This window comes from Emys orbicularis, chromosome 4, assembly GCF_028017835.1.
Source record: "Emys orbicularis isolate rEmyOrb1 chromosome 4, rEmyOrb1.hap1, whole genome shotgun sequence".
NCBI lineage: Eukaryota > Metazoa > Chordata > Testudines > Emydidae > Emys > Emys orbicularis.
In genome coordinates this window covers 29,902,983-29,917,505 of record NC_088686.1, presented here as the reverse complement: position 1 = coordinate 29,917,505, position 14,523 = coordinate 29,902,983, and the positions used below count along the sequence as shown (strand labels likewise).

The 14,523-nt window shown below is 38.0% G+C and overlaps 1 protein-coding gene across 1 annotated transcript in view; it reads left to right on the top strand.

Annotated features, from left to right (window-relative positions):
- The window catches only part of PPP4R4 (protein phosphatase 4 regulatory subunit 4), a 115,690-nt gene extending 105,399 nt beyond the window's left edge, over window positions 1-10,291 (top strand). The window contains exons 20-25 of the mRNA XM_065403997.1: window positions 382-457; window positions 881-961; window positions 1,317-1,410; window positions 3,118-3,188; window positions 5,533-5,683; window positions 10,267-10,291. Of these exons, the coding sequence (XP_065260069.1) occupies window positions 382-457; window positions 881-961; window positions 1,317-1,410; window positions 3,118-3,188; window positions 5,533-5,683; window positions 10,267-10,291 (498 nt within the window). The remainder of the gene's footprint in view (window positions 1-381; window positions 458-880; window positions 962-1,316; window positions 1,411-3,117; window positions 3,189-5,532; window positions 5,684-10,266) is intronic.
- Window positions 10,292-14,523: the final 4,232 nt, after the last annotated feature.

Genomic DNA, 14,523 nt, shown 5'->3' with positions numbered 1-14,523 from the left:
GTTTCAAGAAATGTGTTTTTAAAAGAAAACAATACATTGTCAAAACCAACATACTGAGCATAAATTAATTACCATTTTTCATGGAGGGGAACATTAAGACCAAATTTCCTGAGTCAACTTTACGTTGTGTTACCCTACTCTTTTGTTATGATCTCTACTACAGTAAAAGCACACTAGATCATTCAGAGTTTTTACTGGGTTCCAGCCGATATTCATTAGTGAACACATGACAGTGTTATTGATAGAGGGGGACTATGTTCAAATAATTGAGAGAAGAAATTAATTTGTAGGTTGGTGGGTTGGGAGCATGCTCATTTACAGGAGGTCTTCAACCTGTGTGGAGTGGAAATTCTCATTCTTATGAAATTGTTTCCATAATAGGAACAATTAGAAAAAGAGAAGCAGCAGAATGAGGGAAGGTCTACCAGTATCAGTGATAAAATATTCGAAAAGAAGCGTAAGTTTTTTGTTTTTGTGGGTTCTTGTTTTTATTTTAGGGGGGTGATTCTTGGTAAATGAAGTTAATATAGTATTGTTTTAGGAAACATGATGGTGGGTGTTTAACTTAGTAACGAACTCTTGTTGTTTTGTCATGCTTTTCTTAAAAAAGGGTGATTTATAAAAAATGGTTTTGGTGTGTTACATAGCATAGTATTGATTTTCATTAATAAAATACATGTCCAATACCATGTTTTCTGCTAAGAAGGTAGTAGTATAATTGTCTGTCTGCCTCTTATTTCTAAGGTGCCACTATCATACTATTATAGTATTATTACTATTTCACCCAGCATCATACCAGAGTTATATATAATATTTTACATCTTTATGTAAAGTAAGGCTATTTATCAGAGTGCAGTATTTACGATAAACTTTGTTTTAGGTAGAGACAGTAAAACATCATCAACTTTGTCAAAAAGTATATCTCTTTCTGTTTCTGGAAGCTCTTCAAGTGCATCAACAAGTAAGAAACAACTCTTTAAAAATTTTCTAGGATACTTGTATCTCTCCTGTGTAAGTTTGAAAACAGACAAAGATACCATTGATTCCCCTGGGGCCAGCCTTTCACCTGTTGTGCACATAAGAAAGCATTGCAGTTAGAGAACACGTGGTCTTTTTACACTTAAATATTTTCTTGATTGTTGTTTAGTAGTTTATGATGGGTGATATAAATGAGATTTATTGCTATATTATCTTCCAGCTCCTTTAATTAGCTTAGACTGAGAAAAAGTAATGTAAATAGACATTCTTACTACTGATAAAAGACAAATTGCAATAATTTCTGCACTTTAAATGTATTTGCTGCTTATTTGTTTCAGGCAAAGAAGGGAAGAAATCTAAGTTGGTTCGAAGCCAGTCTTTCAGTACTCAAGCACTGCATCCAAAATATGGCAACATAGACAAGTGTTCTAAGTATGTTTTCTTGGAATGGATTCCACTCTTAAGGTCAAATTCTGGCTACCCCTTATAAAAATATATATGTATTCTCCAAAACATGGAGAATATACACCCCAAAATGTACTCCTGAATTCTAAGGTGTAACACCCTAAACCATCTTGTAGTTATGCAAAGCAGGACATAACCTGTCCCATCTCAGAACTCTGAATAACCTATGGGGTATATTATCCATTATCACCTAATACTGGTTTGTACCTATAGCATACCTGCTTTTGGCCAAATCACACCACTTTTCCTATGTTGTGCTCTCATTTGCAAAACACTTCAGGATATATTTTCCATCTGGCTATTTCCATCCAGGACAATGGCACAATGAATACTCTTTTTGCAGCAATTGTTATCCACCTTATGCAGACACCCTTATTCCTTTTATTGTGCCATACCCCTACATGGACAACATGCCAGACTTCTGTACAGATGTAGTAAATGCTTAAGGCACTAGGTCAGCAGTATTCTTTAGTGCATGCCTAACTTTAAGCACGAGTCAGTAGGACTGCTCATGTGCTTAATGTTAGGTGCGTGCCTAACAGTGGTGCAAGTACAGTAGTACAGTCCGGTACACCATACCAGTAAGATATTTATAGCTGGTGTGGCATACCGGAAACACACAGGAGTAGCCCACCCCCAGCCCTTCTATGCAGCTGCGTCTCCTGAGTCCTCCTGCCTGGGATCTATACAGCAGCCCCACCGGAGGACAGGACTGGGGGAGGGGGCGGGGCTGGGGCAGTACAGTAGCCACATCAGAGAGGCTGCTGGTGTGGGGCCGCTGGTGCGGTTCCCGGGAGAGCACTGAGCTTCAGGGCTATCCCGGGAACCGCAGTGGTGAAAGGAGCAGAACATGGGGCCACTGCGCGGCCCCACACTGACAGCTCCTCTGGCACAGCCGTACCATCCCCAGCCTTGCCCGTGCCCCCCAGCCCTGTCCTCTGGCGGGGCTGCTGCACAGACCCCAGGCAGGAGGACTCCGGAGACATGGCTGCGTAAAACCGCTGGGGGCAGTGTTCAGGGTGGTACAGCAGCCGCGCTGGAGGAGCTGTCAGCATGGGGCCCCAGGCGGCCCCATTTTCTTCTGCCTTTCACCGCTGCGGTTCCGGAGAGCCCTGATTTCCTGAGAACCACAGCGGCGAAAGGAGCAGAATGTGGGGCTGCCGAGCAGCCCCATGCTGGCAGCTCCTCCAGCGCAGCTGTACTGCCCCCAGCCCAGCCCTTCCATGCAGCTGCGTCTCCTGAGTCCTCCTGCCTGGGGTCTGTACAGAAAAAGTCTCCAGTGCAGCGGGAGGAGGACGGAGTCCCCCCCCCCTCAGATAATGTGGGATGAACGTGGATCATGAGGAGGGGACGGTGAGAGCAAGGGGGCCCTGGGATGGGGGTGAGGTGGTCACATGCCCCCCCCTTGGTGTCCCTCCCATGAGTGCAGCATACTGGCAAGAAATGATTTCTACTTGCACCACTGGTGCCTAAGTACCTTGTTAAATAATGGCCTAAATCAGCAGTTTCCTATAATTGGGAAGGGTGTGAATTTTTTGTATTTGGGTGAAAAAATACCATTTTAATACAAATCTGGACTTATAAATGGCAAACATTTGAAGACCCAGAAACACTGCTTGTGACTTACTTAGTTTAATGTGCAATAGGTAATTTATCACCTAATTATTTTTCTAGTAAAAGTTCTGCAACAGGATATACTTCTTCTATACCAGGAGTGGGAAAGGGTTCTATGCTACCATTTAGTGGTAAGTGTTGTTGTTGTTATATGTATCAAAGTAGCTCCTAGAGGCCCTGGAGAAGATCAGGGCTCCATTGTACTAGGTACTGTATCAACACCTACTAAAAGAGAGACTTTCTGCTTTAAAACAATAGGACTGTAATTGACAAAAGGAAAAGAGCAGGAGAGGAACATTGATAGCAACACCCGGTTACGTAAACTAGCCATCTGATAACTATCAGGTTGCAAGTCAAAAAAAAAATTGATAATCCCTACTGGCCACCTCCCTAGCCATTATCAGTTTGGTGTTCTGTTGTAGTCCCAAATGAGACTTCGGAAGAATTTGAAGTAAAATTGTATAGGGTCTTTACAAATTAATTCTGGAAGAGTGTTCCAGGCATAAAGGGCAGCATAAGATAAAGCGCAAAGTGACTGGTTAGAGAAGTAGACAAGCCAGTGATGGAGAGCTGCATAGTTGGTGGACTAGGGAAAACAAGAAATGATGGTTAACAAGGTTAATCCCAGGAAAGATTAGTTTTCTATTATTTGAAATATCTCTTTTTTATTTTAGATTGCATAGTTTAATTTGTTTAGTTTCCAGATATGGAATGATCTTTAAAGATCATTACTACATTAAGTCTAAATTTCACTCTGGCTATGGACAAGTGGACAAGCATTAATTTGATTCATATTGTGGTCAAACCAAAGATCTTTTAAAATAGTAGTTACAGATATTTCCAATGGCAAATGCTTATACAGTACAAAAGCTATACAATAAAAAATGGTTCACCTAAGTGTAGTTAACATTAGACTGTTTAAAAATGTCGATGGCACATAAGATTTGAGACATCTATATACTAAACCTGCTTCATTTTACTCTCTGAATATAGGTTTGCAGAACTCTTGCAGAAGGAATTCCAGAATTGCCAACCCCAAGCATTCAAAAATCATGAGTCAGACCATAAAAAAAAAATCATAAGAATTAAAAATGATAAATGTAGAGTTCTTTTTATTTGTCTTCTGGTGTTGGAAACTTTAGGTTAATGTTGTCAAGCTTTTCTCTGCAGCCACATTGGCTCTAAACTTCAATTTTTAATTCAAATATGAGATTATCAAGTAATAACATGATTCCAGCTGTTGGGTGCTTTTTAAAAAATCCAAATGGTGACACTTGAGATAAAATCCTCAGAGTTGGCAGCACTGGAATTCTGTCTAGGTAGAATTGCCTGTTGCAAATGTTATGTCAGATATAGCTAAGCCTGCTCCAATACCCCTTACTAGTCAAACAGGCATAAATCTGACTGATTTCCCTCTGATAGTCATTTTAATCGGACAATTTAAAAATACCAAATAAAGATGGTTCATATTGACCCAAATGCTCTTCCTTGATTTGATCACCTTGTTCCTCAGAAGGCACCTGTGTTGCCCATTTTCACTGAGATCCTTTGAAATTTAATTAGAAGTAATAAGTTCTGACTTTTCCTCCATGCCCCTAGAGGAGCTTGACTCCATCCTGTCCAAAATGCTAATAAAATCATTTTGTTAAGCACCAATTAATATGCTCTTCTGCGGTGTTCCTAGGTTCTGATTCCACTTTAGGATTTTTGCATGCAAAGGCAATAAGAGGATGTGTTGCTTTTTCGAGGCTGGACTAAACAAAGACAGTGATCTTGCACTGCTACTCTATATCCTGAACATGGTCTAAACAAGAGGATTTCATTCTCCAAAACCGTTAATGCTGTACTTTTAGAATTTTTAATTTTTTTTATATACGTTTGTTGATTAGTGATTTGCAAGCATTTAGAGATGGGATCCTATGGAAAAGACAGCCTAGTACTCAGTAAATAGAGAAATATGTTCATATTTATGCATTGACCAATTCTTAATATACTTTTTTCATTTTTAGTTGCTTTTCCGTGTTGCACATTTTTCCAAAAACAATTTTTTTTAAGTAGTAGACACTTAGACATGCATTTGGACATCCCTGACTGGTGTTTTTAAAAATAGAAATTAGACCTCTAGATGGCATAAATTGTGCTTGCAATTATTTGCATTCACAAATTTTGTATGTAGAAAGGGAGACCCAGTTTTAAAAAGCTGCCTATAAGACATATATAATATCTGAGACATTTCATATATTAAAATTGATTCATTTTCTGTAGACCTTCTCAAAAAGTCTATAAATTATCAGCTATTTTTCAGTACTTCGCCACACAATTAACTTTTTAGTAAAAATCTTTAAATTAGCGAAGTTTTTTTTGTAAACAGGACAATTTTATGCTGTTCACCTGTTCAGCCTACTGATAGATGTGTTGTCACTGTGTTTCATTCAGACTTGATTCCCTGTATAATTGTCTACTGCTTTCTTTCAGATGATTCATTCCGGACTCGTTCCACCAATATTAGTGGGAATGCTGTCTTTTCTTCCACTGCCCCCCTAGCAACTTCCTCCCGTAATACAGCTAACTCAGTTGACCAAAAGAACAATGGGACTAAAGACAGTCATTCACGAAAGATGAGCTTGTAAGTGATTGATTATAGTTATGAGCACCTTAAGGGAGCTATTTACAAATGGAACTCAGAACAGCCTGTAAAATTGCAGGGTTTATTTTTGTGTGTGTCCATATCTGTTGCATGCAATTTTCCATTCCCAGATTTGGGGTTCTCAAAAGCATTTTTAGGACTATATTTTGCCCCTTTGAACAAGTCTTTTCATACTGTTCCTTAAATGTGTCTTTCCAATGTGTCTATCTGTTTTTGGGAGTAGTGTGTTGATCAGTATTCCCTTGTATATTGGCTATGTGTAAATATGTGTTGCTAGTTCAGAGGTCTTCATTCGAGTTTACAAATACAAAATGACTTATCTAGTCATTTCGTTACCTGAAATTATAATGATCTTCTTAACTGGAAGTGGTATTATATGGTTCATACTTTTGTGTATGCATACAAAAAAACCCTTCATTGCGAAGCAGTTTTTGGATTGCTATATTTGACATATTTCTACAAATTCACAGAAATGAAAGAAAAGGAAGGCCAGCTAATAGTATATACCCTCTACTCCTCCATCCACAAGAACACACACTATCATTACCACAATTAGCACGCAACAAAAACTGACATTTATTCTGCCTCCTCTTCCAACACAACCAACTGCTACACCAAACGTTTACAAATTACTAGCTGTTAAGTTAAGCTTCTTAAATATGCTCTGTGTGTGTAGCAACTCACCCTATCAGCTTCACAGTGAAGTGTTTTGTTTATTATAGGTGGAGCTAGCAGAAACACCTATTATTAAGGTTTTCTGACACTTCGCATTATAAAACCCTGATTTCAGTTTCTTACAACTTTGCTAGACTAATTGTTTGGCTTAAAATTTTCCATGCTAGCTGTGTGCCTCAGGCTGATTTTAATTTCAGCCAAAATAGTTCAGCTGTTTCAGAGAAAGAGATTAGAGGAAGATACATTGTTTTGTCCATGTTAAAAAATTCTGGCCACCTTTTTCTTTGACACCCTAATGCTCCTATGCGTTGGAGCAGGGGCTTGACATTGGACAAGGGGCATGGTCTTTGTGTCAGAGATGTGCCTTTTTCCTTGCCTGTGAAAATCTGCTCAAATTTGGCCAAGTTACAAGCCTTTGAAAAATTATAGTTTGCACAAGCAACTAAATGTCCCAAAGATTCCATCCACATTTGGCATGCTCTAGCCCAAGACTGAGCAGAACATTTCCTTGCAGTTGGTTCTGGGGTGCTATGGGCCATGATAGGTCTGGGTATGGTCACCTGAGCTAAGAGCAAGTCTGCTGATGACCCATATGGGTATCAGCATGATGCCACATGATGAAATTTCTGTTTTTTCAGGGTTTTTTTTTTAAACCTAGGAAATTACAAAAACAAAACTATGTTCAAAACATTATTCAGGTTGCAGGTGAAGGACTGAAAAGATTAGGAAGTGACAGAATCAAGGTTGCTTGTCCCTGGGAGTAAATCAGGTTTGTGCAGTGAAGGAGGCTGTTTATAGGACCCTAACGTAATTTGTTGCACAAGCTGGAAGGTTTTATAAATAAGGCAGGGGGACTGCAGGAAGAGAAGGGAGTGGGTCTCACAGTTAAGGCACTGGAAAACTGTATTCTATCCCCGCCTCTGCCACAGAGTTCCTGTGTGATGCCAGGCAAGTCTCTTCAACCACACTTTTCACAGATAGACACTAATTACATGTTCCTCATTTTCTGGGTGCCTGACTTGAGACTATTGGTATGTCTACACTGTAATTAATAACCCACGGCTCGCCTGTGCCAGCTGACTTAGGCTCGCGGGGCTCTAGCTGCGGGGCTGTTTAATTGCAGTGTAGACATCTGGGCTCAGGCTGATGCCTGGGGTCTAGGACCCTGCGAGATGGAAAGGTCCTAGAGCTCAGGCCTGAGACAGAATGTTTATGCTGCAATTAAACAGCCCCTCCCACAAGCCCGAGTCAGCTAGCACAGGCCAGCTGTGGGTGTCTTATTGCAGTGTAGACGTACCCTTTGGGGTCTGATTTGACGAAGTGCTGTGTACTCACTGCTGCAACTGAAATCAATGTTTTGAACATAGAAAGTGCTATGTAATGATAAGTGCTCTGAAAAAATCAGGTCCTAGATGTCTCAACTTGGGCATCCAAAATTAGTGGATACTTTTTACCTTAATCTCTCTGCGCCCCATCTGTAAAATGAGGAAAACAATACTCTCTCCTCTCAAAGAGGGGTTGTGAAGATAAATCAGTTAATGTTTGTGAAGCATTCAGATATTATAGTGAAGAGTGCCATAGCAAATCTCATGAGGAAATTAATAGTTCAGTCTTCAGAGCAGGGTTTGAATAGTGTGCAGTAATGAAGGCATGAGGTCACACATTGGAAAAAATAGTATATGATCAAGTAATCAGATTTTCTCTCAATACATATACACAAGCATGCCCAACTTTTGAGTGGTTGACTTTGCAACATTAATAATGTTCTGGTCGCATAGTTTTTGTGTGTAATTACGTCTCTGTTTTTATGTTTGTGTATATATGTAACTGAAGGATCAAGGTCTCTATAGATTAAAGATAAAAATCACAACTGGGTATGCTTCTGTTTAATTTATTTTTCATTTTAAATTAACATGTTGTTTCGATAAATTATTATATAATTACCTATATTTAATTGTTTCACAAACCTCTCTGAGGCAAATGAATAGAAGTTCACTGGTAGCATGACCAAAAATATGAGTGAATCATTTTTATGATTTGTAAATGGAGCCACAATCTTCAAGGGACTTTCTAATATCCACAAGAGGTACTTGGGTGCATAATTTTGCGTTGAAATCTTTACATTAGCAAAGTTTATAAACTTATGTTGGAGCTCAGTTCCCTCTTGGGCCCACATCAGAGATGAACATAGAGAAAAATGATCCATCTCATTCTTGGAATAATTTATACATCTTAAATTAATCTAATTTAAATCCTTATCCAGTTCTCACAGTAGTTAGTAGAAAGACACCCATTGACTATAGTGTGATTTGATTGGGCCCTTATGTAGTTTTCAGGCAATAGAAATTACATGAGTTGAGAATTGTGCTGAAGATGCCTCCTTTTGTATCTATGATGTCTTAATCACTGAAGATATGAGGCTCTGAATTTAAGTATATTTTGGAGTGGAAGAATCCCAAAGAACATCAATTAAATGCTTCAGCCCACAAGAGACCTCTCTTAAGTCAATTTTCAGAGAAAAGCATGTGTAGATCTGATTGTTACTAGCAAATAGACAATATTAGATTATGAGTCATCCTAGAATAGATATTGACTTGAATCATAAATGTTAGGAATGGTGTAAGAATCCAATCATATACTATTATGATGATTAGTTTTATTGTTTTCATATGTGTATTCCCTCATTTTTGAGGATTTTATAAATATTCTTTTAGCATAAGCATTTTCCTTACTTTACTATAACATGGTAACTGCTTCAAATACAGGAAAGAAAGTAAATATCTGTCTGTGCTCTATAGATGATTCAATAAAAATGTTGGCCTGACAGAGCGACAATTTAAGAAATCTGTTTTACTGTAGTACATGTGCATACAGATAATGAGAATTTTGCACTCAGTGGTTTAGAATCAGGCTCCTAAAGAGCAGGGGTGAAATCCTTGCCCATTGAAGTCAATAGCAAAGCTCTCATTGATGTCAAGGGGGCCTGGATTTCACCAAAATCTCAGTAACCAGTTTTCAGGCCATAGATATTGGTGTATGAACCCACAATAATATTGGTTTGCATACATAACTTGATATAGCATCTATCATCTTGTTTAGTGGGTTGAGCACAAGGCTGGGAGTCAGGAGCTCCTGACTTCTGCCCTCTTTCTGCCACTGACTTTCTGTATGGCCTTGAGCAGGTAACATAACTTTCTAATCAATGTTATCCTACTCCCATTTATAGTTAATGGCGGTATTAAAATCAATGGCAATCGGAGTTGGTTTGGGCCCTGTTTCCCCTCTTATAAAATGGGGTAAATGAATATTTTGATGTCTATATATTAGAATGTCCTAAATATATCTTTGATAGAGAGAAATGCCTTTTGATATGATGGGGTACCAAGAACCAGTGTTTGCATAGAGCTCTGAAATTAAGTGTTGCTCTTCCAAAGGTCTCTGTGATTTACATGTATTGATGAATTGAGCCTCACAACACTTTTATGAAGTTGGCAAGTAGTATTTTATAGATGGGTAAGCAAAGGAAATGATAAGTTGTGACTTGCCCAATTCACATGTTGAAATCAGTGGCAGAACCAGAAATAAAACCCAGGAGACCTTTAACCACTAGCTATATCATTCCCTAGGTGTGTTACAAATTTTACCAACCTAACTTAAGCGTTCTGGAGCAGACTTACTTAAAAAGTACCCCCTCACTATGTAATATATCCTAAATTATGAGTGAATTGACTTTTTTTTTTTTTTTTGTAACACGTGTTTCCAAGTAGCTCCTGCTTATCAGATATGCTTCATATAATGGCACTTTAATATGAAGATATTACTGAAATTACTGAATGCTTGAATATATCAACAATAATTTTTACATATGTTTCTTCTTTTGTATAAAGAAAAAACAGAAAATCAAACTCTTAGATCATCTGACAGAAAAGGAAGCACACCAAAGACTGCTGGAGGCAAAGTGATTTTGTGATAACAAAGGTTGGAGCTACAGCTGGGGAATCTGATGACTGGACAGGAGAGACTTAGTGCATCTTGCAATGTTAAAACCTATCTTTTAAGCAAATTCCTAAGTTGTAAAATAACTCCATATAAATAATGTAATGGTTGCAGAATTCCAATGTTGTAGTGAAGTGTTAATGAAATGTAACTTTAGCTATGTGCTTTAACTGCTGCAGCTAAAGAGATAAGGTTTTTGTTCTTCAATTATGCCTTTGTAGTTCAGATTCTTGGATTTAGGATGCAAGCGTCCTACTTAAATGTACTTATTTAGGGTTTTAGCAGTTCCTAACATCCATTTGTTATGGAAGAAAAAAATAGCTGAAATTGTTCTGTATATGGGATTAACTGAGAAATTAATTTCACCTTTTAAAGACTCTTCAAACTCAATTTAAACGAAAATCCAGAAGTACCAAGAAGCTGTCTTGAAGCATAAACTGAAATAAGATTGTGCTGTGAATTGGGATGTAGTATCACTACAAGTACTAACTCAAGTTTATACAAATCCTTTACAAGTTTTCCAAAAATGTTAAGAGCAAATACCTCCAAACAATATCAGAATTATTTCTTTTGTTTCATAGGACAATTTTGTTGTATAAATACATTGTTTAATTTTTAGTATTTCAGATTGTATTTTCTCTTTACCTAATAATTTTAAAATGATGAATCTAGTTTTTAATTAACTGTTATTCCAAGCTATCATGCTTTAGCTTTGTCAACATTTGTTTGTATTAATGTTTCTATCAAAATTTGCCTGTGAAAAACATGCAGTTCTATCTAAAAAGTTCTATTTATGCCAATACTTGAGAGATATTGTATGAAGCTATTGTCAGCTTCTCTATTTCAAAATGCAATCAGCATAACTATATTGATATCAGAAAATATCTGTTTTTTAAATCTATTGGTGTATGATAAAGATGATCTAATTTGTGAATGCATGTGTGTGTGGTTAGTTTTTACCATGTGAAATAATGAATGATTAATTTACTCAAAATAAAATTTAGGATAATGCAGTACTTGCATGTTTCTGGAAAAAAAGAGTTATTTTTTGCAATGTTTATTTTATAATTGAAGAGAAATAAAAGCATTTAATGATAGAAGTTATTTATTTTAAATGACACTGAAGCCAGTTTTATTGCTCTACTGTGAAGATGTGCATTAGCAGCTTGCAATGTGTTGTCATGTAATGTCTAGATTTATTAGCTCCTCGTAGTATATTTGAATTTTGGTGAGCCTAGTCACGTTTTTTTTTTTTTTTTTTTTAATTCACTGGCATTGTTTGGACTCTGTGGACATAAAGTATGGTGAGGCGTCTGCTGGAGTCCTGTGTCCAGTTGTGGGCACCAAACTTTAGGAAAGATGTGGACAAACTGGAGAGAGTCCAGAGGAGAGCAACAAAAACAATAAAAGGTTTAGAAAACCTGACCTGTGAGGAAAGGTTAAAAAAAGTGGACATGTTTAGTCTTGAGAAAAGAAGACTGAGGGGGCACCTGATGTGAACTCAAATATGTTAAGGGCTGTTATAAAGAGGACTGTGATAATTGTTCTCCATGTCCATTGAAGTAGGACAGGAAGCAATGGGTTTAATCTGCAGCAAGGGAGATTTAGTTAGAGATTAGGAAAACTTTCTAACTATAAGGGTAGTTAGGCACCGGAATCGGTTTCCAAGTGAGGTTGTGGAATCCCCATCACTGGAAATTTTAAGAACATGTTGGACAAACACATGTTAGGGATGGTCCAGATTTACTTGGTTCTGTCCCAGTGCAGAGGGCTGGACTTGATGACTTGTTGAGGTCCATTCCAGCCCTACATTTCTTTGACTTTATGATTGGTTCAAGTCTGCAGTATTTGTTCTGATGCCTGAGTTAGACTCTTGTAAATTGCATATTCTTTTTGAAAAGTCTGTTCTGAGTTTTCCACTCTGATCAACATTGTAGTAGTGGTAACAACAACACAAACATCACAAAGCAATATCAGGAGATCAGGCCGGCTTTAGGCCGATTCCCCCGAATTGGGCCCTGCGCCTGCGCCTAAGAGGGCCCCGCGCCCTAAAGAAGAGTGCCTAACTTAGGCGCCTTTTTAATTTTTACTCACCTGGCGGCGGTCTGGGTCTTTGGCGGCGGGTCCTTCACTCGCTCCGGGTCTTCGGCGGCATTTCGGTGGCAGGTCCTTCAGTGCCGCGGAAGACCCAGACCGCCGCCGGGTATTCGAATCAGGCCCCGCACTTCCTAAAGCCGGCCCTGCAGGAGATGGTTGACCCATGATTATTATGTGGCTTTCCATGACTGATGGCTATGTTCTTCCCTCTCTCCTTTCGTCGACATTGCTGGCTCTTTGGCAGGAAGATAGTGTTTTCCCTCTATGTCTCTCCCCTTCACCATCCCCTCTTCCTGGCCTTGTGTATTGACCTGTCTGTGTCTGCCTGCCTGTCTGTGGATGAATCTGTCTGTTTACATCTGTGTCGGTACTTTTATGGCTCCCATCATCATAGTAGCTGAGTAATCTTGGAAACGCCTCAGTTGTATTTCGGGCAGCTTTCCGGAAGACCACACGAAGAAGAAGAAGAAGAGTTCCACTTGGATCTGTTAACTTCATGAGAGCTCTATGAAGCAATCTAAAGAGCCACATGTGGCTCTACACACACACAAGTAGAGTGTAATAATATAATTAAAATGTACTAGTTGAAGGCGAGATACTGCTGTCCTTTCTTCCTTGACTAGTCCCATTGAAATCACTGGGCTTCTTGTTTTGCATTGAGCCCTCAGAAATACACATTTTAAAATGTTTTTTCCTTTCACTATTTCAGTGCCTCTAGTCTGTGAATGGAGTTATTTTCCCTTACTGAAGCTTGCTGTCCCTTACTAAAGGCAGCAATCTACCTTGTTTAGTAGTTATGTAGAAAACTTTTAGTTAATCAATTTATAATGTGCACATTACCATGGTATCTAGGTGATACAATATGGCAATGTACTTCAGCAGGGACTCAGTTTTGGTGGTGCAAAATAAAACTCAGAGTCAGCTTTCCCAGCTGTTGTTGAAGTTATCTTTTGGAAATATTTTATCGTTTGTAAAAAGGCCAGTTTAAATGTGCTTTTATTAGACTACGTACGTGTGCCCTGAGAAGCTAAGATGCATTTGATAAAACTGAATAAACTCACTGAACTGAAAACCCTGATGTGACCTTAATTATAGGCTTGCTATTTCTCCACAATCAGAAGTAAATAAAATTCTCAAGAACAGTGCCTATAGAGCCCATGCTTAAAATTTGACTCTGCTCCCAGTGATGTAAATGGCAAAATTTCCACTGATGACAGTGGGAGCAGGCCCTTAATTCTTCTCATTGCAGTAGAGAATATTGTTAGAAAGTAGGCCAAACTGCAGTGTTTGGATGTGAACTTTCTAAATGTTTTGGGATGTTTGGATCCAAGGTTTCCGTTCAGGCTTATCTCTAAATAAAATATATCTGAATTCTGTCATTAAAATGTTGAATTTGGGACTTTCAGGTTTGTGCTTTTGAGACTTTTAATGATGGTAGCTCTACAAGACGTTATTTTGGAGTTGATAGTATAGCCTATTGGACCATAAGTAAATATTGTCAGCATTTTTAAAATACACTTTACATTTTTTGTTTACATTTTGATGATTTTTCTGTAAGAAACTATTTTTTCTGTGAATGTGAAATGTGCAAAATGGTGGCTCTGTTATACAATGGGGAATTAAACACAAAATTAAACAGAAATTAGCATCTTTTAACTCAAACATTTTATTGAATTTGCACATATACAGAAATATCTAGTTTAGCTCACAGAGTGAAATATTTGAACTGATTCTTATAGTATACAATCGGTAATCTTAAGCCTACTGTTAGATGGCTGTCGGAAGGAGTAGTTTAGGAAATATATAAAATAACATGCAGCTTTTGAACAAATCTCTATTTTGTCACAATTATTGCCTCAACTAGATAATCTTGCCGCTTGGGCATTAACAAAAATAATTTAGTAGGACATGCTGATGATTTGAGATGTGAAATGAATCTGTTTTCATACCTAGCAAGTCTTCAGTTCTAACTAATGCAATGTAATAGTTTCAAGAAAATAAAAATAAAACTTGGAATATACTGGAGATAGACTAGAAACTATTGTCTTCAT